General features: G+C 42.8%; 1 protein-coding gene across 1 annotated transcript in view; it reads right to left on the minus strand.

The window, feature by feature from the left end:
- Positions 1-20,481, minus strand: part of SLC6A7 (solute carrier family 6 member 7) — a 1,098,089-nt gene that overhangs the window by 189,341 nt on the left and 888,267 nt on the right. The window contains exon 9 of the mRNA XM_044069564.1: positions 6,493-6,605. Coding sequence (XP_043925499.1) covers positions 6,493-6,605 — 113 coding nt within the window. The remainder of the gene's footprint in view (positions 1-6,492; positions 6,606-20,481) is intronic.

The following is a 20,481-nucleotide window of genomic DNA, read 5'->3' on the forward strand; positions in this document are numbered from 1 at the left end:
AGTATTGATAAGGACACTATGTTCTTTGGATTGACTCTCCATTCTTCACTTTATAAATTATAGAAAAACATGCCAGTGCATGGCTGCGCCACTTCACATTTAGTAGTGAACTGTTCCAGTGCACATTTCATCTGCTTCACATTCAGTAGTGAATTGTTCCAGTGCCTATTCCAGCCACTTCACATTCAGTATTGAACTGTTCCAGTGCACATCCCAGCTGCTTCACATTCAGCAGTGAACTGCTTCAGTGCACATCCCAGCTACTCCACATTCAGTAGTGAACTGTTTCATTGCACATCCCATCTGGTTCTCATTCAGTAGTGAACTGTTCCAGTGCACATCCCAGCTGCTTCACATTCAGCAGCAAGCTGTTCCAGTGCACCTCCCAGCTAATTCACATTCAGTAGTGATCTGTTTCAGTGCACATCCCAGCTGCTTCACATTCAGTAGTGAAGTGCTTCTGTGCACATCTCAGCTGCTTCACATTCAGTAGTGACCGTTACAGTGCACACTGTATACAACCATCACAGGATGCTAAGAGGACAACACTGCCTGCAAACAATAGAGATACTATCCTCATGTTTATTAACAGAATATTCTCCAAACCTTAGCTGCACCTTGATAACCTGTCAATGAATGTTACAAACAAGCTGCAGAAAGGAAAACTCTGATAGTGGTTGATTCATATGAAGCTAAAATCTGTTCAAAGTATTTAACCTAATTTCTGATCACTGGGTGGAGGCAAGACACGCTTTTGATGGAGTCCTGTTCCCACCTTAAAAAAACTTCACTTAACAATGATAATTTAGACACAATTCTCACTCTGTACATACAGGGATTGAATTGTAATCCAATATGTATGCAAAGGCAAAACGCCAATTTAGTGTTCCAAGGTCAGAATGGAATCTGCCTTGCTGCTCATAAATCAGAGGCTCACCTATAGGACAGGGCCTCTGTGCAACACACTGATATCAGGTTATCCTGAGAATGTGAGCCCTTTGTAATTGAAGCAGAACCTCCTTTGCCTCAGGAGATGGCTACACAAGTTTGCCTGTCCAAAGGTAATTTCCTCTGACTTCCTCTTAACATTGAAAAGGCACATTAACAGTGATACCCCAACAAAATCTAGTGCCCCAGGTAGTTTTGTCCAGATCTCCTGATCTCCTCTGTTCCTGCAGCCATACCACTGGAGAGCAGTTTAATTAGTTCAGTGACTTCATCTACATAAATAGATTCAGTATCACCTCTTGATTCTGACAGTGTCTCCTCTGAAAAGGGCATAAAACACTGGGGTCAGGAGTTTCTATTAAAGTTCTTTCCATCTGCCAGCAGTGTCCTTATTTTAGGTCAGTACTTCTCTACAGATGCTGAGAACATCGTAACAATTTTCACATCCACTTCTCATGAGACACCAGAAGGCTGGCAAAAACCTTTTTGAGATCATCTGAAAGTCATTTTCCATAATTTCAATAAAGTCATCCTACAACTGGGCCTTCACTATACTGACGATTCCAAGTACTGCCTTCCTGATCTTGTAGAACCTATTGATCATATCCAGATAGTCCCTCCACTAGCTTTACATAGAGGACAACTCTGTGTAACTCGATGGCGTCTCTTATTTGTGGTATCACCAGCAGGTCTTAAAGCTACAACTATGATAAGAGCTAACCACCTTTCAGCTACAATTCCTTGCAGCTGCTTTGACAACTGAGGTTTGAACAGGGTCCGTTTGCATTTTAGGTTTGCAGCTTTCATTGGGATATCAAAAATACTATTTTGGATTACACAGTCTTCTGTAAACTGATCCATATGATGGTTCATTTAATGAATCAGGTAATTAATTAATTTTATTTAGTTATTCATTCAGTTCTGAGTAGATGAACTGGTCTGTAGCCCTTTTTCAGTTACGACCTGGACTGAATGACAATGATGATGGCAGGGCAAAAAACAGTGTATTAATTACACTGACAAAAGAATGTCAGCATAGTTACACAAATGTTATAAACTTTGTGACACAATTTTACAAAGAATTTGAAGGTATATGACATGTATGTATTACAATAGAGAGTTACAGACATATAAGTATTGTGCTGAGTATTAAACTACAAACAGTGACTCCTTGATCTAAATATAGTGGTTATGTCTTGATCTAAAGAGAGAGTCAAAACATTCATAGGTTTATAGGTTCATAGGTAGGTACTAGGCTATCGGCCCAAGGGCCTATGCAAGCCTAGCCAACAAGGTTCCCTGGCTTAAGCCACACAAGAAATTTATTTTCCTGTGCCACTGATGAGCAGAGACACAGAAGTGATCTCCGGGATGTATTTCCTATTTCCCAACCACTCATTAAGATTTTTCTTGAAGAGTGCTAATGAAGGACTTTGCTTGACATAGCTGGGTAGCCTGTTCCAGAGTATGGGAAGTCTCTGGGATAGGAATCTATCCCTCCAGCATGTCCTGTTTATTGTGGTGACAAGGTTTAGGTCCCTAGAGCATATAGCTCGGAGGGATTGGGATTTCTTTAGGTGTAGCATGTCCAACAGCTCTGGGTTTGACATAGCTTTATATGTTAGGCAGAGATCACCTCTGAGTAGGCGATATGCTATGGAGTAAAGCTGGAGTTTTTCAATGCAGTCAGTGTAGGGCATTTGTTTGAGTCCAGTAATCCTCTTTCTGAGGTACTTCTGTGGCCTTTCCAGCTGCTGCAGATGTCTTGTGAGGTACATTCCAAAAGAGGCATTGTACTCTATAATGGGTCTAATGAGTGATGAGTAGAGGGTAACGATGACCTCTTTTTTCCTGGACAAGAACCCTTTTATGATGAGGTGTGCCACGTAGAAGGACTTCCTGACTACTGTGGTGATGTGACTATCAAAGGAGAGACTACTGTCCACCTGGGTCCCAAGGTCTCTTATCACACATTTGGTGTTAAGTAGATTGCTGCCTATGTGGTAGTTCATGGGTACAGAGATTTTACCAAAGGGGATGACACTGCACTTTTTGGCATTGAGCTTGAGGCCATGGCTCTGACACCAGGCATCTGTCTCAGAGAGGCCCTTCTGTAGAATGTTCACATCATTTGGGGACTTGACTATGGCTCCTAGTTTGCAGTCATCTGCAAACTTCGTTAGCCAGAGTCCTTCTGTGTTAGCCTGCACTTCAGAGAAGTAGATACCAAACAGGAGAGGTCCCAGGACGGAACCCTGTGGTACTCCACTTGTCACTGGTTTGAGGTCAGATTTGGAGTCTGCAACTTTTACAGTGTGGGTTCTGTCAGTGAGCCAGTTGGCAACCCAACTTGTGATGTAGGGATTTATGCCTAGTTTATTGAGTTTAGCTATAATTCCAGACTGGGGGATGGTGTTGAAAGCCTTGGCGAGGTCAAGATAGGCTGTGTGAACCACTTTACCCTCATCTACGGCTTTGGTGACTGCCTCAAAGAAGTTGATCAGGTTCAGGAGGCATGATCTGCCTTTCAAAAACCCAAACTGGGTGGGATCCAGAGTTTGGAGGTTACCAATGTCTTTGTTTATGAGTTCCATGATGATACGTTCCACGGCTTTGCAGACCAGGCTCATCAGGCTAATAGGTCTATAGTTCCCGGGATCAGTGGTGGCTCCCCCTTTGTGGAGTTGGATAACTGTTGGTGTGCGCCATTCAGTGGGCACAAAGCCTGTTGTTAGGCTATTATTGAACATGGTGCTTAAGTGGGGAGCCAGTTCATTCTGAAGTTCATTTAAAACGCAGCCTGGGATGTTGTCCGGTCCCATGGATGCTGTGTTTTTGGCTTTAGAGAGTGCAGCTTTCACCTGCGTAGTTGTGATTACAGGGACTCTGCATTCTTCCTGTATAGATATGGGCCCTTTAGGGGGTGAGGGGGGGGGGGTAAAGTTAGCACTGAACCTATCTGCCAGGATGTTGGCAATATCAGTTGGTTCTGTAATTTTCATGCCTTTGTGCTGTAACTCAGAGCAGATCTGGGTGTTGCCAAAATTCTTGTATCTTTGTCTCTGTATTTCATGTGCAATTCTGTACCTTTGAGAAAATAAATTGAGCTCAGTTGAGACAAGTTTAACTTTTAGCATCAAAACATATACATTTGTAATGGTTTATTAGATATGTTCATAGTTGCTTTCTGAAAAGTGAAAGTTCATTGATAATATTTCATCATGTAGCGGCCATTTCTGTGGCATGCTTTTTCAGTTGTTTATTATCTAAAAGAAGGCTTTTCTGACTACAATTGCTTTATTTCTTAAGTTGTAGTATGGCTTTCTAAGGAATGATAATTGCTTCACTTTAGGGCAGTAACTGTCTTTTAACAACTTAAAGATTTGTGTATTCAATACAAAATGTGCCCTAATGTCAACAGGTGTCAATTAGTCCTTTTAATGGTGTTAAAGTGATATTCATTCCAAAACGCAGGGAATAAATCTTAGAATTTTGCTTTTGGCTAGCTTTAAAGAGTAAGCATTTTGCTGGGAATAAGGGTAAATAAAAGATAATGCATAGTCTAATCCAGATATGAGCACGCTCTTACCATATTCATTTTATGCTTCTTTGGTTAGCAAGTTAGAGATTTTGTGAGGTATTTTGAGTTGGGTCATGACTTTGTTTATATATATCTGTTGTATATGAGTGCAAGTTAAAATATGGGTCTAGAGTTATATCCAGCCTTACCCAGAATAGAGAAACCTGAACTCACTTAATACAGGAATAAGAGAATTCAGCTCTGGGGCTAGGCCTAAGGATAACATTTATTGGTGAACACCTGATGGCATGGGTGACCTATGTATTATGCCAAGACTCAGTCTGAGAAAAGTGCATGGAGCTGCCATGAAGACTCAATAATCACAAAGCATAAGGTGATCACTGGCTTAGGTGCAATATGTGGCAAGACGGAAAAAGGAAGTGAACAGATTAAGATGGACTAGGGCCCGGTAATGTAAACTTCTTGGGACTGGGAATGCTATGTTATTGGTAGGGAATGAGCCAGACCTTGAACATGGAGAAATAAAATGCCAGCTGGATATAGATGTTCTTAACTCTGTAAACAGTACTGGTTCTGTTACCAGACTTCTTGATTTAGTGAAATCTATCTTTCATAATCCAAAGGTTCTATTTCAGGTAGGTCTTGGCAAGTTTTGGAACACTCAGAAGCCCCTTTTGGGTGCTGTAGAATCGGAATTTGAAGTAGAGCATGATAGTATTACCTTAGCAGCACTACAAGCTGCAGAAACAAAAACTCTGATAGTTATTGGTTCATATGTAGCTATCATCTATTGAAAGTATTTACCCTTCTTTGTGATTACTGGATGGCTGTTTATAGGGTACCACTTATTGATTCTGTAGTCCAACAGAGAGACTCCAATAATGAGGAATAATTGAGATCCCTAATGGGATGTGACTTGGAGCGCATACCTCTCAACTGTAGAGATTTTCACAGAATGTCCAAATTTTGACCTCATATTTTTGGTCAATTTTTTCATAAAATTGTGTTTTTCTGGCAAATTAGTGGCAAATCATTAAAGATTGAAGTTCGAAAATAACGACACACATTTGAGTTTCAGACTTCATATCCTTCAGAAAATTCATGCTAATGCAAAACCTGTTATTGTATCAACTTTCTAAGTTTGTAAGAACAGTATTTAACAATTGTCCCTGAACCCTAAGGTTTGTTTATGAAAGTGTAGGTGTGATAAATGCTTAAGATGTAAAGTGTTTTTACAACTACCATGAAAGAATTAAAATGCACTTCTGTTGATAAATCATAGTGGGCCTAGGTGTGTGCAATGGAATGCATCTGAGATTGTGATTTAATTGTAGTCTGGCAATTATATATTTTTAAAAAGGTATTCTTAAAATAAAGGAGATTAAAACTCATTTTGATAATTATGCAGTTTCTTCATCAAACACATATAAAGCTGACTTGAGAAAAAATGGTATACAAACAGTAACCACTTTATATACACTGTCACATGGAAGTTGTGCTATTCAGATCTAGATAAAAAGGTATACCACAAAAAAAATACTTTCAGATTTAATATTTTTTAGTTTATATTCAGCAGTTTGCATTGAAGTTTTGATGAAAAAGCAAATGCAATTAACAATTTTACCTAATGCGCACTCCAGTATGTTGTAGCTAAATTAGGAAGCACACACCACAGCATTTGTAATGGGTTTGGTAACTATACATATAACTTGCCTGCATCTTCCCACTTTCTATTGTTTCCGATAGTTTGCATGTGTGTCTGTCACATGAAAATAGTTGAAATGATCCTGTTCATTAGAATTAAATGGCAAGTGAATAATTTATATTGTGTGTAGACAGGTTTTGGATACACTTGTTATTATTTTCTAGTTTGCTCAGCCATAGCATTTTTTTTTTTATTTTCCAAAAAGACATGACTCTAGCACAGATATGAGTACATTTTCTTGCTAACATACTGGTACTTGTGGAATTTTATATCACACTGTCCTGAATGACTGGTGTACCTGACTGTCAAGGCCCAAGGTTAGGAGCATGAAGAAGAAGAGGAAAGACCAAAATGGAGCAAGAGGCAGCATTGTCATTGCTTGAGGATAAACTACGAAGGCCAGGCCAGGACCTAGGAATAAACACAGACAGGAAAGCAATAAAATAAAATAAAATAAAAACATCAGCAGTGATTCTATACAAGTAGATTGTATTTCAAGTCTTTTAATATACCATCTTTAAAACTCGCCATCATCATCATCATCATCATGTGACTATATTCGGTTTATTGTTCACTGGAATAGCTAGGCAATAGGCAACACAATGAATAACATTTCAAGAGTTTTGTCCTCAATAAAATGTTTCAGGGTTAATTAAACCAGTTAAGGTTATCTTTAGCTAACTATTACTCAGGATTATGAGTAATCCTGATTATCAATGAGCTGAGGCTAACCTTAACCATTTTAATTAACCCTGAACCATTAGAATACAGAAAATGATGTCGTGCCTTTTACTGCACCAAGATAGATTTTATAAAAAAGCTATTTTTCAGTTTTTGGTCTCTGAGCCTATTTTTATGCAAAAGATGATAATGCTGGATAGATTAATTTATCACCAACAAGTAAACAGAAGGGAGGGCAGAATGCATCTGGTCTGTTTTATTAGTTAAAAGCTAACTTAAAAAAGTATTTAAGGAAAACTCCTAAATACATCACTTTGCTGCTTGCTTATTATGACATTAGGAATTGTGCCTGGAACTCTGGGAATTTTCTGTGTTAAACAACCTGCCAAAGAATCAGTAATGCTCATTTCTAATGTACTATATACCTATAAGACATACAGTTGAATTTAAAGTTAGTATTCATAGTTCCATAGATTGTTTGTGTACAAGACCATATGGCAAAGAGTGCCACAAAGCCTATATACAAATATGCTGAGTGCCAGTTAACTGTATAAATGGCTTGGCAGTCTATAAGTTCATTAAGTGGATTAAAACTAATGTGGTTATATGCAAGTATAAACATTTGAGTGAGAATTGATGACTACTTTTGGCTATTTTTGTAATTGGAAGGTGAGCATCCCCTTGCCCAAGCCCACTTATGTAGGCTAATTGGGACAGTCATTGAGTATAATGACCATTTTACCATGTATATGTCCAGACACATGCAACAACTGAAACACCCACAAAGATATTTTGCTAAAGGCCTAACCAACATGTCCTACATGGACCTCCTCAAAGTCCCATTACTATGCGGACTGTCTTGCAGACTGCCAAGAGGTGACCTGTGTCTGACATACACTACATCCTCTGACCCATTGCTGATGCATTTACTACACATCAGCAAGTCAAATGGCACTAAAAAGACTAAGTCTAGGGATCTAATCCTCTTCTGTAACATCAACAGAATGGTTTGGAAAGACAGTATATCTCGCAGAGGATACCACAGCTCTGGAACAGACTCTCCCATCCTCATAAAACAAAGCTTATTCCTGTCCATATTCAAGTACATCTGCCCCCTGTACTACAACTAATGGATAGAAGCAGGTCCTAAATGCTTTATCCAATTATTCAGTGCATGAGTTCCCTCAAATTATCTATGGTATGATCCCAGTTATCATCATTATGGGTAATATATAATTATCAACCATTAAAGGGAATCTCTAACTGAATGCGATAGGTTAATTTGAACACAAAAAGGAAAACTGGTTTGGCTTAAAATGGCCCACAAGGGCAGCTATCCTATTATTTATTTTATTTATTTATTTATTGACATTTATTAACCGGGTTTGTCCAGCTGGGCCAGAGACCCATTTTCAGTGGAGACCCGAGGAGAAAAGCCGCAGTTACAGACAGATTATAATACATATATTTGCAATTTACAATACATAAAATTTCCAGTTTATAATACATATAATTGCAGTTTACAATATATAAAATTTCCAGTTTATAATGCATATAATTGCAGTTTATAATACATAGAAATTCACAGTGTAAGATATGAAAATGAGTAAGGAAAATACTTGCCTATGAACTTACAAGCACAAATATGTAGAAGCGTACTTAAAACAGATGATAAAGTGTTATGCACTGAATGTATGGGCATCCTTATGTGGTCACCCTGATTGGATCTTTGTAAGGTTGGGAATGTGAAGATAGGACAGCTAGAAAAAGGGAGACAGAAGACAAAGTGCACACAAAAGGAATGCATCAAGACAATTATGCTGGAGGAGGTGGGAGAGGAGGAGTACTATATTTTGGGAGGTAGATAGACCCCCTAGTTTTCAAGGTTTTTTTATGTAACAATGAAGTGGAAGAAGAGTAAAGGAAATGGGCATAGGAGAGAGGCTTATGGAACGTTTAAGGAATGGACACAACATAAAAGACAAGAGAAACAAGAACAGCACAATGGGCTAACATGAGTGGGGGAAACAACACAACCCAGATGGCAGGTAGAAGGAGAAGGGGGAGGAGGTGTAGCATCAGGTCTCAATATCATCTGGAAGACCTCAAATAGTCCCACTACCTGATGGACCTGCAGTGGATTACCCCAGTGATGTGGGGGTGGAGACCTCCAGTAGCTTGATGGATGAAACCAAGTAGTTCTGAGAGTCTGTATCAGCTGATTGATGTCTTGCATTTGTTGAAGCTGACTGACCACTGTCCACTGTCCCAAACCTTGCACCTTTTGCATATTTCCAGGCTATTCCATGCCGGGGTACTCAGAGAACTTGAGGTATCATCCCGACTCTGAGAAAACATCCACAGGCAGACAGAGATAGTGAGCAATCCCCTGGGAGGTACAAACCTGAGCTGCCCCAGGATCTCGGGACAGCTGGAAAAGGAAATGTAATGGGGCAGAAAATAAATAAATAAATAAATGAGGCAGACACAAAATGGAGACAAGAAGAGTGCATATTACACATTTTTTAGGCCGATTTACTGCATGAATTTCTGTATTTATTTCATTATTAAATAATGTTGCCAAATGGTACTACTACTGACTTTGTTGAAAGGGTTACTTACGGTTATTGAATTACTTTTGCGGTTATATTTAAAGCAGATCAACAAAAATGTTTAGCGCATTTCTTTCTATCTGTTTTTTTGGTAGAAATAATGAATAACTTATAAGTCCTCTACTCATCAATTGTAGATATATGAAGAAAAGGAATGCATATTTGTTTACCTATGTTGTATGCCTGTGTACACATGGAATATATGTATTGTTTACGGGAAATCCGTACTGCCAAGTTGTCCAAATGACAAAAAAAAAGTCAGAAGGCGACATTTCTGAATGCTCCACACCTAAAAACAATTGCTAACATGGGTCAAGAAGGGAGCTAAATTTTACAGTCCAGAATATCAGGGATGTTTCCAGCATTCGGAGTTCAGACTTTGGGCCGGATTCACGAAGGCTTGCACGGAGTCTAAGAGTAGTGTAAGACTCCATGCAGCCTTCGCGATCCAGGAACAGCCCAAAGTCCGTGTAAGAACCAAGCTAAAACGGCTCTTACACGGAGTGGGCGTGGATAAGTTAATCACCTCACTTGCAGCTGAATAGCATGCAAATGAGGATGATTACTCAACTGTACTTTCTTCACTCAACTGTATTTTCTTGTGCCTGAATTTATCTCCTCAACCACATGATATGAACTTTGATCTTCATCTTACTGTAACCTACTTAAGTTAGTCAAGACAATCTGTATTCTGTTGGGACATTGTGATTTGTTTTCTGTTTTGTTCTCTGTTAAAAAGTTTGATCTACTTAGTAAGTAGTCTTCATGTATTGTCGTAGTCTATTAGTGGAGCTTTTCTCCTCGGGCCTCTGCTGAAAATGGACATGTATCCAGCCAGACTAGCCCGGTTAACAAATGTAAAATAAATAAATAAAATAAATAAATTAGCAATCCAGGAAGCCCAGAACAGCCCGTGTAAGAGCCGTTTTAGCTGCAGAAATGTACTCAGTTGACAACTGAGTACGTTTCTGCAAAAACTGCAGTGAAGCCATGTCAGCTCCAAAAGGGTGCATATGTGTCAGACAGCATGCCAATGGCCAAATATGTGGCCATTGGCAAGGTAACCTGATGCAAATATATTAAAAATATAATTTTTTTTTCGGCGATTGCCGATGTTTAAACCCAGCGCAGCCCCACGCAAACGGGCTGCGCTGTATAGAACATAAAAACGAAGGTTTTAAACCCACAAATGTGGGTTTTATGCAATACATGGCATGTCAATGCAGGGAGCAGCAGACCAAAACCAACATGGCCACCGTGTAGTGGTTGCTAAGGGGGGAAGCTGAGTCTAAGACATGTAACTAAGCATTAGTAGGCAATCTGATGCAAATGAGTGTAAGGATACTGAATTCCACTGTCACATAGCAAATGAGCACAGTCTGAGTAGTGTAAGAGTTACAGAAGGGGGAGGAACAGAGTAGGAGATAGGTGACATCACAGGGGGGAATGGTAGAAAGTAATGCAGTTCATTGGAGGTCAGAGTTACATGACAGATGTCAGACAGATATCATGGAAAGAGGTGTGAAACTAACTAAGCATGAGAAAGTCAAGAAATGGAAGGTATACACTGTTGCCTACACCAAAGTTTCTTGCTGGATGTGTATGCGCACATGTGCGCGCCATGAAGCGCGAGTAAGGCAGTGTGCGCGCGTGTAAGGCAGACTGAGCATGTGGGAGCGTGTTGGGAGATGTTTAACACTGTTTGCGCGGGCGTGCACGCATTTTAATCCGAATAAGCAGATTCTGAACTGTGTAAGCATGTGTGCGCGCGTGTAAGCCACTGTGAGCGTGTTTCTGCTGGTTTACACATGGCTCCGCCCTGAGGAAACAGAGAGGAAAAAGGAAGCAACAGATTTAGTAGGAAGCTAGCAGGGAATACTGCTGGAGCTAGCAGGTGAAAACAATTAGATGCAGGCAATTACACAGGCAGAATAGTAGCCCAGCCCAGCACTTAAAACTCTGCAAACAGCAGTGCAGGATGTTTCTCTCAAGAGACACTGCAAGACAGGAGTTAAGTTATCAGAAGTGCAAACTGAAAAAGCTGAACTCAGAGCAGAAATGTTAGGGGCTGCCATAGCTGTCATAATGAGACATAGGCGACTTGCTGAGGGTGGTGACAATGCAGATGGTGCCAGACAACCCACAGTGAGGAGACGGAGAAGAGTGTACAGGCCCAGGGTCACCTACCACGGGTTACCTGAGCTGGAGATAGTAGAGTGCTATAGAGTGGACAGAGACCTCCTGCAGCAAATAGTGGAGCTGTGCAGGCCACGCCTCACACACAGAACCAACAGAGGGAACCCATCCCAGTGGAAACCAAGGTATGTGTTGGCCTAAGAATACTAGCAACAGGTACCTTCCAGAGACCAACTGGTGATATGATGGGGATATCACAGGCATCAGCCTCCAGGGTACTGCATCAGTTCCTGGATGCCATGTCAGCACATGTCGGTGATCATGTATATTTCCCCAATGCCCGTGAGGTATTGGCCAGCAATATGCGTCTCTTCCAGCAAATAGCGGAATACCCTGAGGTAGTGGGTGCAATAGACTGCACGCACATACGCATCATAGCACCAGCCGGTGAGCGGGGTAGGGCATACATCAACCGCAAGGGCTTCCCCTCCATCAACTGCCAGGTCATGTGTGATGCCCAGGGCATAATAATGAATGTGTGTGCTGGCTGTCCTGGGAGCTACCATGATTCCCACATCTGGCATTTGACACAGCTGTACCAGACATTTGCCAATGGGGACATCCCACATGGACACCTAGTGGGGGATGCAGGTTATGCACTGGAGCCGTGGCTGATGACACCCATCAGAAACGCACACACACCTGAACAGGAACGCCATAATGAGGCACACGCACAAACACGTAATGTAATAGAGCGTGTGTTTGGGCTGCTCAAGTCACGGTTCCGGTGTCTGGACACATCTGGTGGAGCCTTGCAGTACACACCAACTACATGTACCCAAATTGCCATGGTATGTGCTATGCTACAAAATATGATCTTGCGAAAACAGCTGCAGCAGGACCAGCAGAGGGCCGGGCCAAACAGCCCCCCACCATTGCCAAGGCCATCACAGGCAGAGCGTGACTTGGAGGAGGAACAACCTGAGCCTGCCCCAGTAGGCAGAAGGAGGCATGCCCAGTATGACCTGGCCTTGGCAAAGAGGCAATGCATAGCACATACACTGGCTCAGTAGGAACCCTGGGAATGATACCCCTCTCTGACTCACTCATATAGTAACAGGGATGCCTAACATGACACAACCTGCTCTCAAACATGTACAGGGAAGTGTAATATGCGCATCCGACAGAGGCAGCCCTGCAGCACCACCTGAGGCATGAATGCTATGTGTTAAGTAATGTAACACCATGTACTATATGCACACCTGAGGACCCTGACTAACATCCTACCCTCACCAAGCATCATGCCACAACATGACAATGAGATGATCAAGTGCAATAATTGACTGAAGTATCGCAGTTAGTCAAAGGGGATCCAATGTGTGCCAGTCTGGGATGACATGCTGAGCATGACATGATGCACCACCTGCTAGGACTGGCGTGCACCTATCAGTGCAGGCCATATGGATACTGGCAAAGGCTGTTGTTACCCACAGTGTGCCCTGAATAGGTAAGGCTCAAAACACAAACCTATCTCCATAGGTATCAGAAGGGATAAGAATAAGATAAGGGATAAGTCAAAACAGCAAGATGCATGCAGTCTAAACTCACCCAGTATGGAGAATGTTGATATCTGCGCTGTAACAGAAAACTGAGCCAAGGCTCACAACAGCACCCTAACACTACCAGGTTACACCTCATACTGTGCTGTACAGCCTCAAAACATGGAACAAGCTACAAAAGGAGGGTGACTAGCAAGAATTGTCAAGGATAACCACATCCCCCATGTTGGTACCACAACAAAAAGCAGCATGGACTAGCCATGGTCAAGTAACAGTGGCTAAAACTGCCCCCCAGTTTATAGCCTGCTACAGACTACTGTCCCAACACCAGGAACTGCACCTGGCCTATGCTGGAATACATGAATATATCAAGTCCTCCAAACCACATTATATTGGGTGACTGAAAATACCCAGACATAGACTGGGAGCATTATACTAGCTCCAACAGTGTAGGACAAAAGTTCATAGAATCCATAAACCAAAAGGCCCAGGAACAACGTACCACTCCCACAAGAGGGGTAAGCATACTGGATGTGATAATCAGCAACATGGGTACTGGATGGCAAGATGAGAAGTGTATTGCTCACTGGTAAAACCAGACCATAGAGTAATCACACTGGATATACAAATCCTGACCACAGTCCCTGGCCAGAAAACCACAGTGGAAAACATGTGTTAAGCAATATTTGCACTCCTCCAAACTGATGTGGAATCCATTAAAGGTCCTGTGCAGGTGCAAAATATGGGCCACACCTCAGAACCTGTAATACAGCCATTCCATGAACACTGCCAGGAATGCTTGGATTATGCAATCCTAAATTAAAACAAGACACAATGCCATACATGCAGGAATCTGGCATGGTGAACACCAGCCATAACCAAACCATGCAAGAGAATGAGGAAGCTACTACATGATAGAGCAAACATAAACAATGAAGTAATCACTGATCAGTAGTATGGCAATAAAATCTGTCCACACATACAATCCACTAAGGCCAGCCACAACAAGTTGAATCTGTGAATCCTGAGGCAATGTTACACCTGCCCCAAGTACACAGACAACCCCCAACTCCACCCAAGATATACAAATATATGTGTGAGATGCAACCATCTATCCAAACTGGAGGCTGAGCTCCCTCAACTCAGTACTCCCAAAACTAGTCAGGAGGAGAAGGTAACCACACACACCACAAACACAGTCGCACATAGACCTATCACAACTGCAAACCAAACACATAAACACAGATAAACATTCCCGGAGGCACAAATTACAAACACAGCACACCAAAAGAGGCCTCTAAAGCAGACACCCAATCAAACAACATCCAAACATAGCACATGCAACACATAGTACACAAAGCTGGTGTGCCAAACAGTCACAGGCCAGAAGGAGAAACAACATGCCTGATACAGTTGTAATAGGTGACTCCATAGTCAGACACACTGCTGTCCCGCACACCAGACTGAACAAGGGAAAGGGTACAGTAAGCTGCCTGTAGGCTGCCACAATATGCCACATAACAGAAGTATGCAGGTCACTCCAAAGCATGTAGAAATATGATGCAGTCATAGTCCATGCTGGTGTGAATGACCTGAGATGTACCTCCCTAGACTACATGAAAAGAGACATAGATGAGCTCTCTGATTATGTAGTCCAGGCCGGTATGACACTCACCGTTTGCAGCATCCTACCCTTACCAAGAATAATGCCACAGTACAAACACGGAATGATCAGTCATAGCAAGTGGCACACTTACTGGTGTCATTCCAAGGGGATGCAATGTCTGTCTGCTTGGGATGTCATGCTTGACAAGCCACGCAGCTGTTCTTGGGATGGCTTGCACCTGTTACCCCTGGGCATCTGAATATTAGATAAGGCCTTTGCCACCTCCATAGAGCCTTTTGTAGGCAAGGCTGAAAAGACTGACCCAGACCCACCACCCTAGAAAACATAAGTGGGAAGAAACATAAGGGAAATGCTGACCAATGCCAGATGTGTAAACCCCAATATGCATGCTCCCAAGGCCATCCCCAGTATGGAGAACATCGATGTCTGTGCAGTGACAGAAACCTGCTGCAAGCCTCCTGACAGCACACCAGCACTACCAGGTTATACCACGTATCATGTGTCATGGCCCCAAAACCTGGAACAAAACATAAAAGGAGGGTGAGTATCCATAGTCAGCACAGACACCCATACGTCTAGGTAACTGACAATGTACAAGGCATTGGAGCCCACCCATGTGCAACTAACTGTAGGCAAGACTGCTGTACAGTCTGTAGCATGCTACAGACCACACTCTCACACACAGGAACCCCACCCAGCCGTCCTGAAGACACTGGACAGTATGAATGTCCCACCAAATACCAAACAAGGTACCACAAATTACCACATAGGTGGTAAACCATTATGTATGGAAGGAGTAACCAGGGACCTAGGGACACAAGTGGACAGTAACCTGTTATGTGACACCCACATTGCCAATGTGGCTAGGAAGACTGTCTACATTTGACACCGTATCAGAAAAGGATTCACATCTATGCCAACAGAGGTCATTGTGCCCCTATACTGTTCTCTAATCATGCCCATAATCTAGTACAATGCCTCATATGGGATGTACCTTACCTGACACCTGCAGCAGTTAGAAAGGTATCTCACCAAGAGGATGAAGGGTCTCAAATATATGTCATATGCTGCCTGGCTGTAGACACCCCAGCTGAATGCAGTCACATACTGCCTACACAGAGGCATTGCATGCCTGTTGTAGAAGGCCATGCTCAACACAGAAGTAATGGACATGCTCCACCCCAGAAAACTCAAATCCATCGGAGCTGTGAGAGTGAGAGATGTCAACCTCAACAAATAATGAAATAGGATGTGCTGGTGGGACAGATACATAATCCAGAGGCTCTCCACACCCTGGACCAGAATCCCACTCCATGTTAGGCAGAGCCCCTCACTGACACTCTTCAACAGGAATCTTGCCAAGTGGATGGATGATTGTAGAGTTACACTGGGGGTCTTCACTGTGTCATGTCCAGACAGAGGCACAGCAAAGCAAATCATAAATGGCCATAATATTCACATAGCAAGGGTGGCAAAAGCCACACACACTCTGGCTAGGCTAACAAATGCCCTAGGGTGGATAGCCTAGTATGAACCAATGAACCTATGAAGATACAAATTGTACAGTACACTAAGGATAATCCCAAGGCTTTCACAACTGATGGTAGGAACCATTTTGGGAATCCACAGATATGCCCTGAATCACACAAATATCACAAACACACACACATATTGCCAACATACATCCTGACAGTTGCAGTGCAAACCCCCCCCCCCCGAATGCAGAATATCTATCCCAGCAGACTGCTGGCCCCCTGACATTGCAGATGCTGAGGTAACAGCCAACATCTACAAAGCAAAACACACAGCAGCAATGGTATGAGATGGTGTCCTGGGCTTAGTGCAACATGGACTCCAAGATGAATGGAATGCCAAACCACACTACTGCTCAATGTCAGCCTTACCACAGAATATGTACCCAAAGAGCAGTGTACAACAACAGTGGTCCTTCTCAACAAAGGTGTTGCCTGAATGGATACTGAAAGCTACTACCCCAGAATCCTGAGAAGCTTGGTCTGCACAGCTATGGAAAGGATCAGCATGTACCACAGACATAAAGATATTGGGGACCTACTGACACTGGACCCTACCCAGTGTGGCTTTCTCAAGTGCAGATCCTGCCCCTAAACATGTTTGACTCAATTGAAACAATCATTAAGGTCATTGATGAGGGCAATGTGGTCCACACAGCGTAGCTTGACCTTACAAAGGCTTCTATACAATACCCTACGTGTTCATTATATATAAGTTCACCAGCTTAAATATAAACCCACATGTCAGTAGAGGGGTTGCAAACCAGACCAAGGACAGAACAGACATGGTCAGACATGCTGCAGCCATGTCAGACTACAAATCAGATATAACTGGTATCCCACAAGGCTTTGTCCTGGGATCTCCCTCGTCTGGTATATATGTCCCATAGGTACAGGCAAACATGGAAGGACTGTGACAATGTGTGTTGAAGGACAAACACACTCTCCAACTAGCATTAGACATGGACAAGGGCACATCGCTAGTGTTTGCAAATGTACACCTATGTTGTGGAATACACTACCAATGTTGGACAAGCCTGGTTTAAGTAGTTCATATCTGAACAGAATGCAGCATGGTCATATGTACACAACTGGCCCCTAACCAGGCTGTAGTGCCCACTATCGAAATGTAAAGCAGTGATAGCACTAAAGCCCAGGATACTGTCCACCACAGTCAAAGTACTACCAGTACACTATACAGTACTACAGTGTTAGGTCAGTGTGAAAGGATGTTGACAACTGTATGCAAAGTATCCCATGCAAACACTGCAGGCACAGTATAATCCTGTTGTGTTCACACACAAAGCAGTTGTACAGTAACTACACAACACGACACACAACACACCCATAAACGGGTGATATTTGTTGAAGTTCACACTCATCCACAAATGTGGTGGGCTGCAGAGTCCAACATATGGAATGCTCACACTGGGCATGCTCACACACTTTGATAAATGAGACATACGTTAGACAACATGCCATGGGAAGGCTGAACTGGGCATGCTCACACACTTAGGCCAAATCTCAGTTTAGCAGTTGGACACACATATCTGTTATTTTTACGTGTTATTCCTGGAACCAACCACATTACAGCAGTCTGCCCAGTGCACACAGTTAAATGACTACAGAGACATACGTGATATAGTGGATCCCTCCCATATGCAAACATCTTCCACAGATGCACAAGTTGTTCATACAAACAGGGAATGCTATGGCAATAAAGATGTGCAAACAGTCTATCAGCAACAAATAATGTGCATTTGACAATTAAACATATGGGTGTAGAGGTCAACACTAGGCTGTTTGCCCTAGGGAATGACAGCTTAGCCAGAGTGTGCTTGGTGTCTGCCTCCCCACAGGATGCACATTCCCCTTTCTAAACACTGATGATGTCAGCACCCTATAAGTACAGCAGGAGAAAACAAACTTACTAGTAATGCGAATAGCGCGCTCCGCTAATGCGTCTGTCATAGCATAGTTAGGTAGAGGTTTGAATCCTGCGAATGGCAAGTGTGTGTGTTTGGCTGAGGGGGGGTTAGTGTGTGTGAGGGAAATGTCCCTTTTGGCAACTAGGAGAACAGACTACAGGATGCACATTCCCCTTTCCAAACACTGATGATGTCAGCACTCTATAAGTATAGCAGGAGAAGGGAAACCTCCCAGTAATGCGAATAGTGCACTTTGCTAATGCGTCCGTCTCAAGTGTCATAACATAGTTAGGTAGGGGTTTGAATCCTGTGAATGGCAGGTTTGTGTGTTTGTCTGAGGGGGGTTAGTGTGTGTGAGGGAAATGTCCCTTTGGGCAACTAGGAGAACAGACTACAGGATGCACATTCCCCTTTCCAAACACTGATGATGTTAGCACTCTATAAGTATAGCAGGAGAAGAGAAATCTCTCAATAATGCGAATAGCGCGCTCGGCTAATGTGTCCGTCTCAAGTGTCATAACATAGTTAGGTAGGGGTTTGAATCCTGCGAATGGCAAGTGTGTGTGTTTGTCTGAGGGGTGTTAGTGTCTGTGAGAGAAATGTCCCTTTTGGCAACTAGGAGAACAGACTACAGGATGCACATTCCCCTTTCCAAACACTGATGATGTCAGCACTCTATAAGTATAGCAGGAGAAAGGAAACCTCCCAGTAATGCGAATAGCACACTCTGCTAATGTGTCAGTCTCAAGTGTCATAACATAGTCAGATAGGGGTTTGAATCCTGCAATTGACAAGTGTGTGTTTTGTCTGAGGGGGGGTTAGTGTGTGTGCAATTGTGTGTGAGGGAAATGTCCCTTTTGGCAACTAGGAGAACAGACTACAGGATGCACATTCCCCTTTCTAAACACTGTTCAGCTGAAGGCCATGGCTCTGGCACAAGTTGTCTGTTTCTATGATGCCCCTTTGGAAGACGCTTGTGTCAGCTGGAGAGTCGATTATGGTGGCCAGTTCGCAGTCATCTGCATATTTGGTCAGCCACAGTCCATCCGTGTTGGTCTGTACCTCCAATAAATATATACCAAACAAGAGAGGTCCCAGGACTGAGCCTTATGGGACACAACTCGTAACTGGTTTGGAGTCTGGCATGGCTCCAGCAATGCTAATCATGTGGGTTCTGTCCTTGAGCCACTGTGCAATCCATCTAGTGACATAGGGGCTTATATTTAAGCTGGTAAGCTTCTCTAGAATGCCCAAGTGGGGTAATGTTGTGAAGGCTTTTGCAAGGTCCAGGTAGGCTGTGTGAACCACCTTCCCCTCATCAATGGCCTTGATGACTGTTTCAAAGAAATCAACCAGGTTAAACCTGGTAGTGCTGGTGTGCTCTCAGTAGCCCTGAACCAGGCATCTGTTACTGCACAGATATCAATGTTCTCCATGCCAAGAAGTGTTTTGGGTGCATGCATCTGGAGGTCTAGACTTCTGGCGTTGGGTAGCATTACTCTTAGTTTCTTATCCCTTGTGATCCCTATGAAGGTGGGTTTGTCATTTGAGCCTTGCCTAACATATGCACTATGGGGGTAGCAAGAGCCTTTGCCAATATCTGAAAGCCCAGGGGTGACAGGTGCAGGCCGTCCCTAGCGAAGCAGGTAGTTCAACAGAAGATGAATATGTGAAGGTGTAGTGCCTGTGATTAGTTAGCAGTAGCATATATGACTGCTCACGTGGACACATGCAGGGTAAGTCATATGCACTGTGTCACAGGCAATGTACATGTGAACAGGACAAACAGTGACATCCTGTCAAGTGGGACATGGGCATACATATAGTAAGCTATGCAGATGGCACTAGGAGTCCACAGAAGCTCTATAACTATGCATTGCAGGTGTGATCAGTATTCCAGGGTAATTGCAAGCAAACATTCATGCAAACAAAGCTACAGTAAACAGGGCTGCATGTAGTCCATTGTACAACAAACAAGCTGCACCAGTTCCAGTAGGTAACACTGCAAATATGCAGGCACTATGCACATGTACATAGAAATACACGGGACAGATGGCTAGGGTCCAGTCTCAGTGCACACAAGTGTACAGACCATGTACTGTCAGGATGTGCAATAACTGGATGGAAACCCATGTGCTCATACCTGCAGTAATACACATGTCAAATAACAGACACTGAGCTTCACTCAGTGGTTCCATACTTAGTAGGATGT

The sequence above is a fragment of the Protopterus annectens genome, chromosome 4.part0, assembly GCF_019279795.1.
Source record: "Protopterus annectens isolate FY-2018-M chromosome 4.part0, PAN1.0, whole genome shotgun sequence".
Lineage (NCBI taxonomy): Eukaryota > Metazoa > Chordata > Ceratodontiformes > Protopteridae > Protopterus > Protopterus annectens.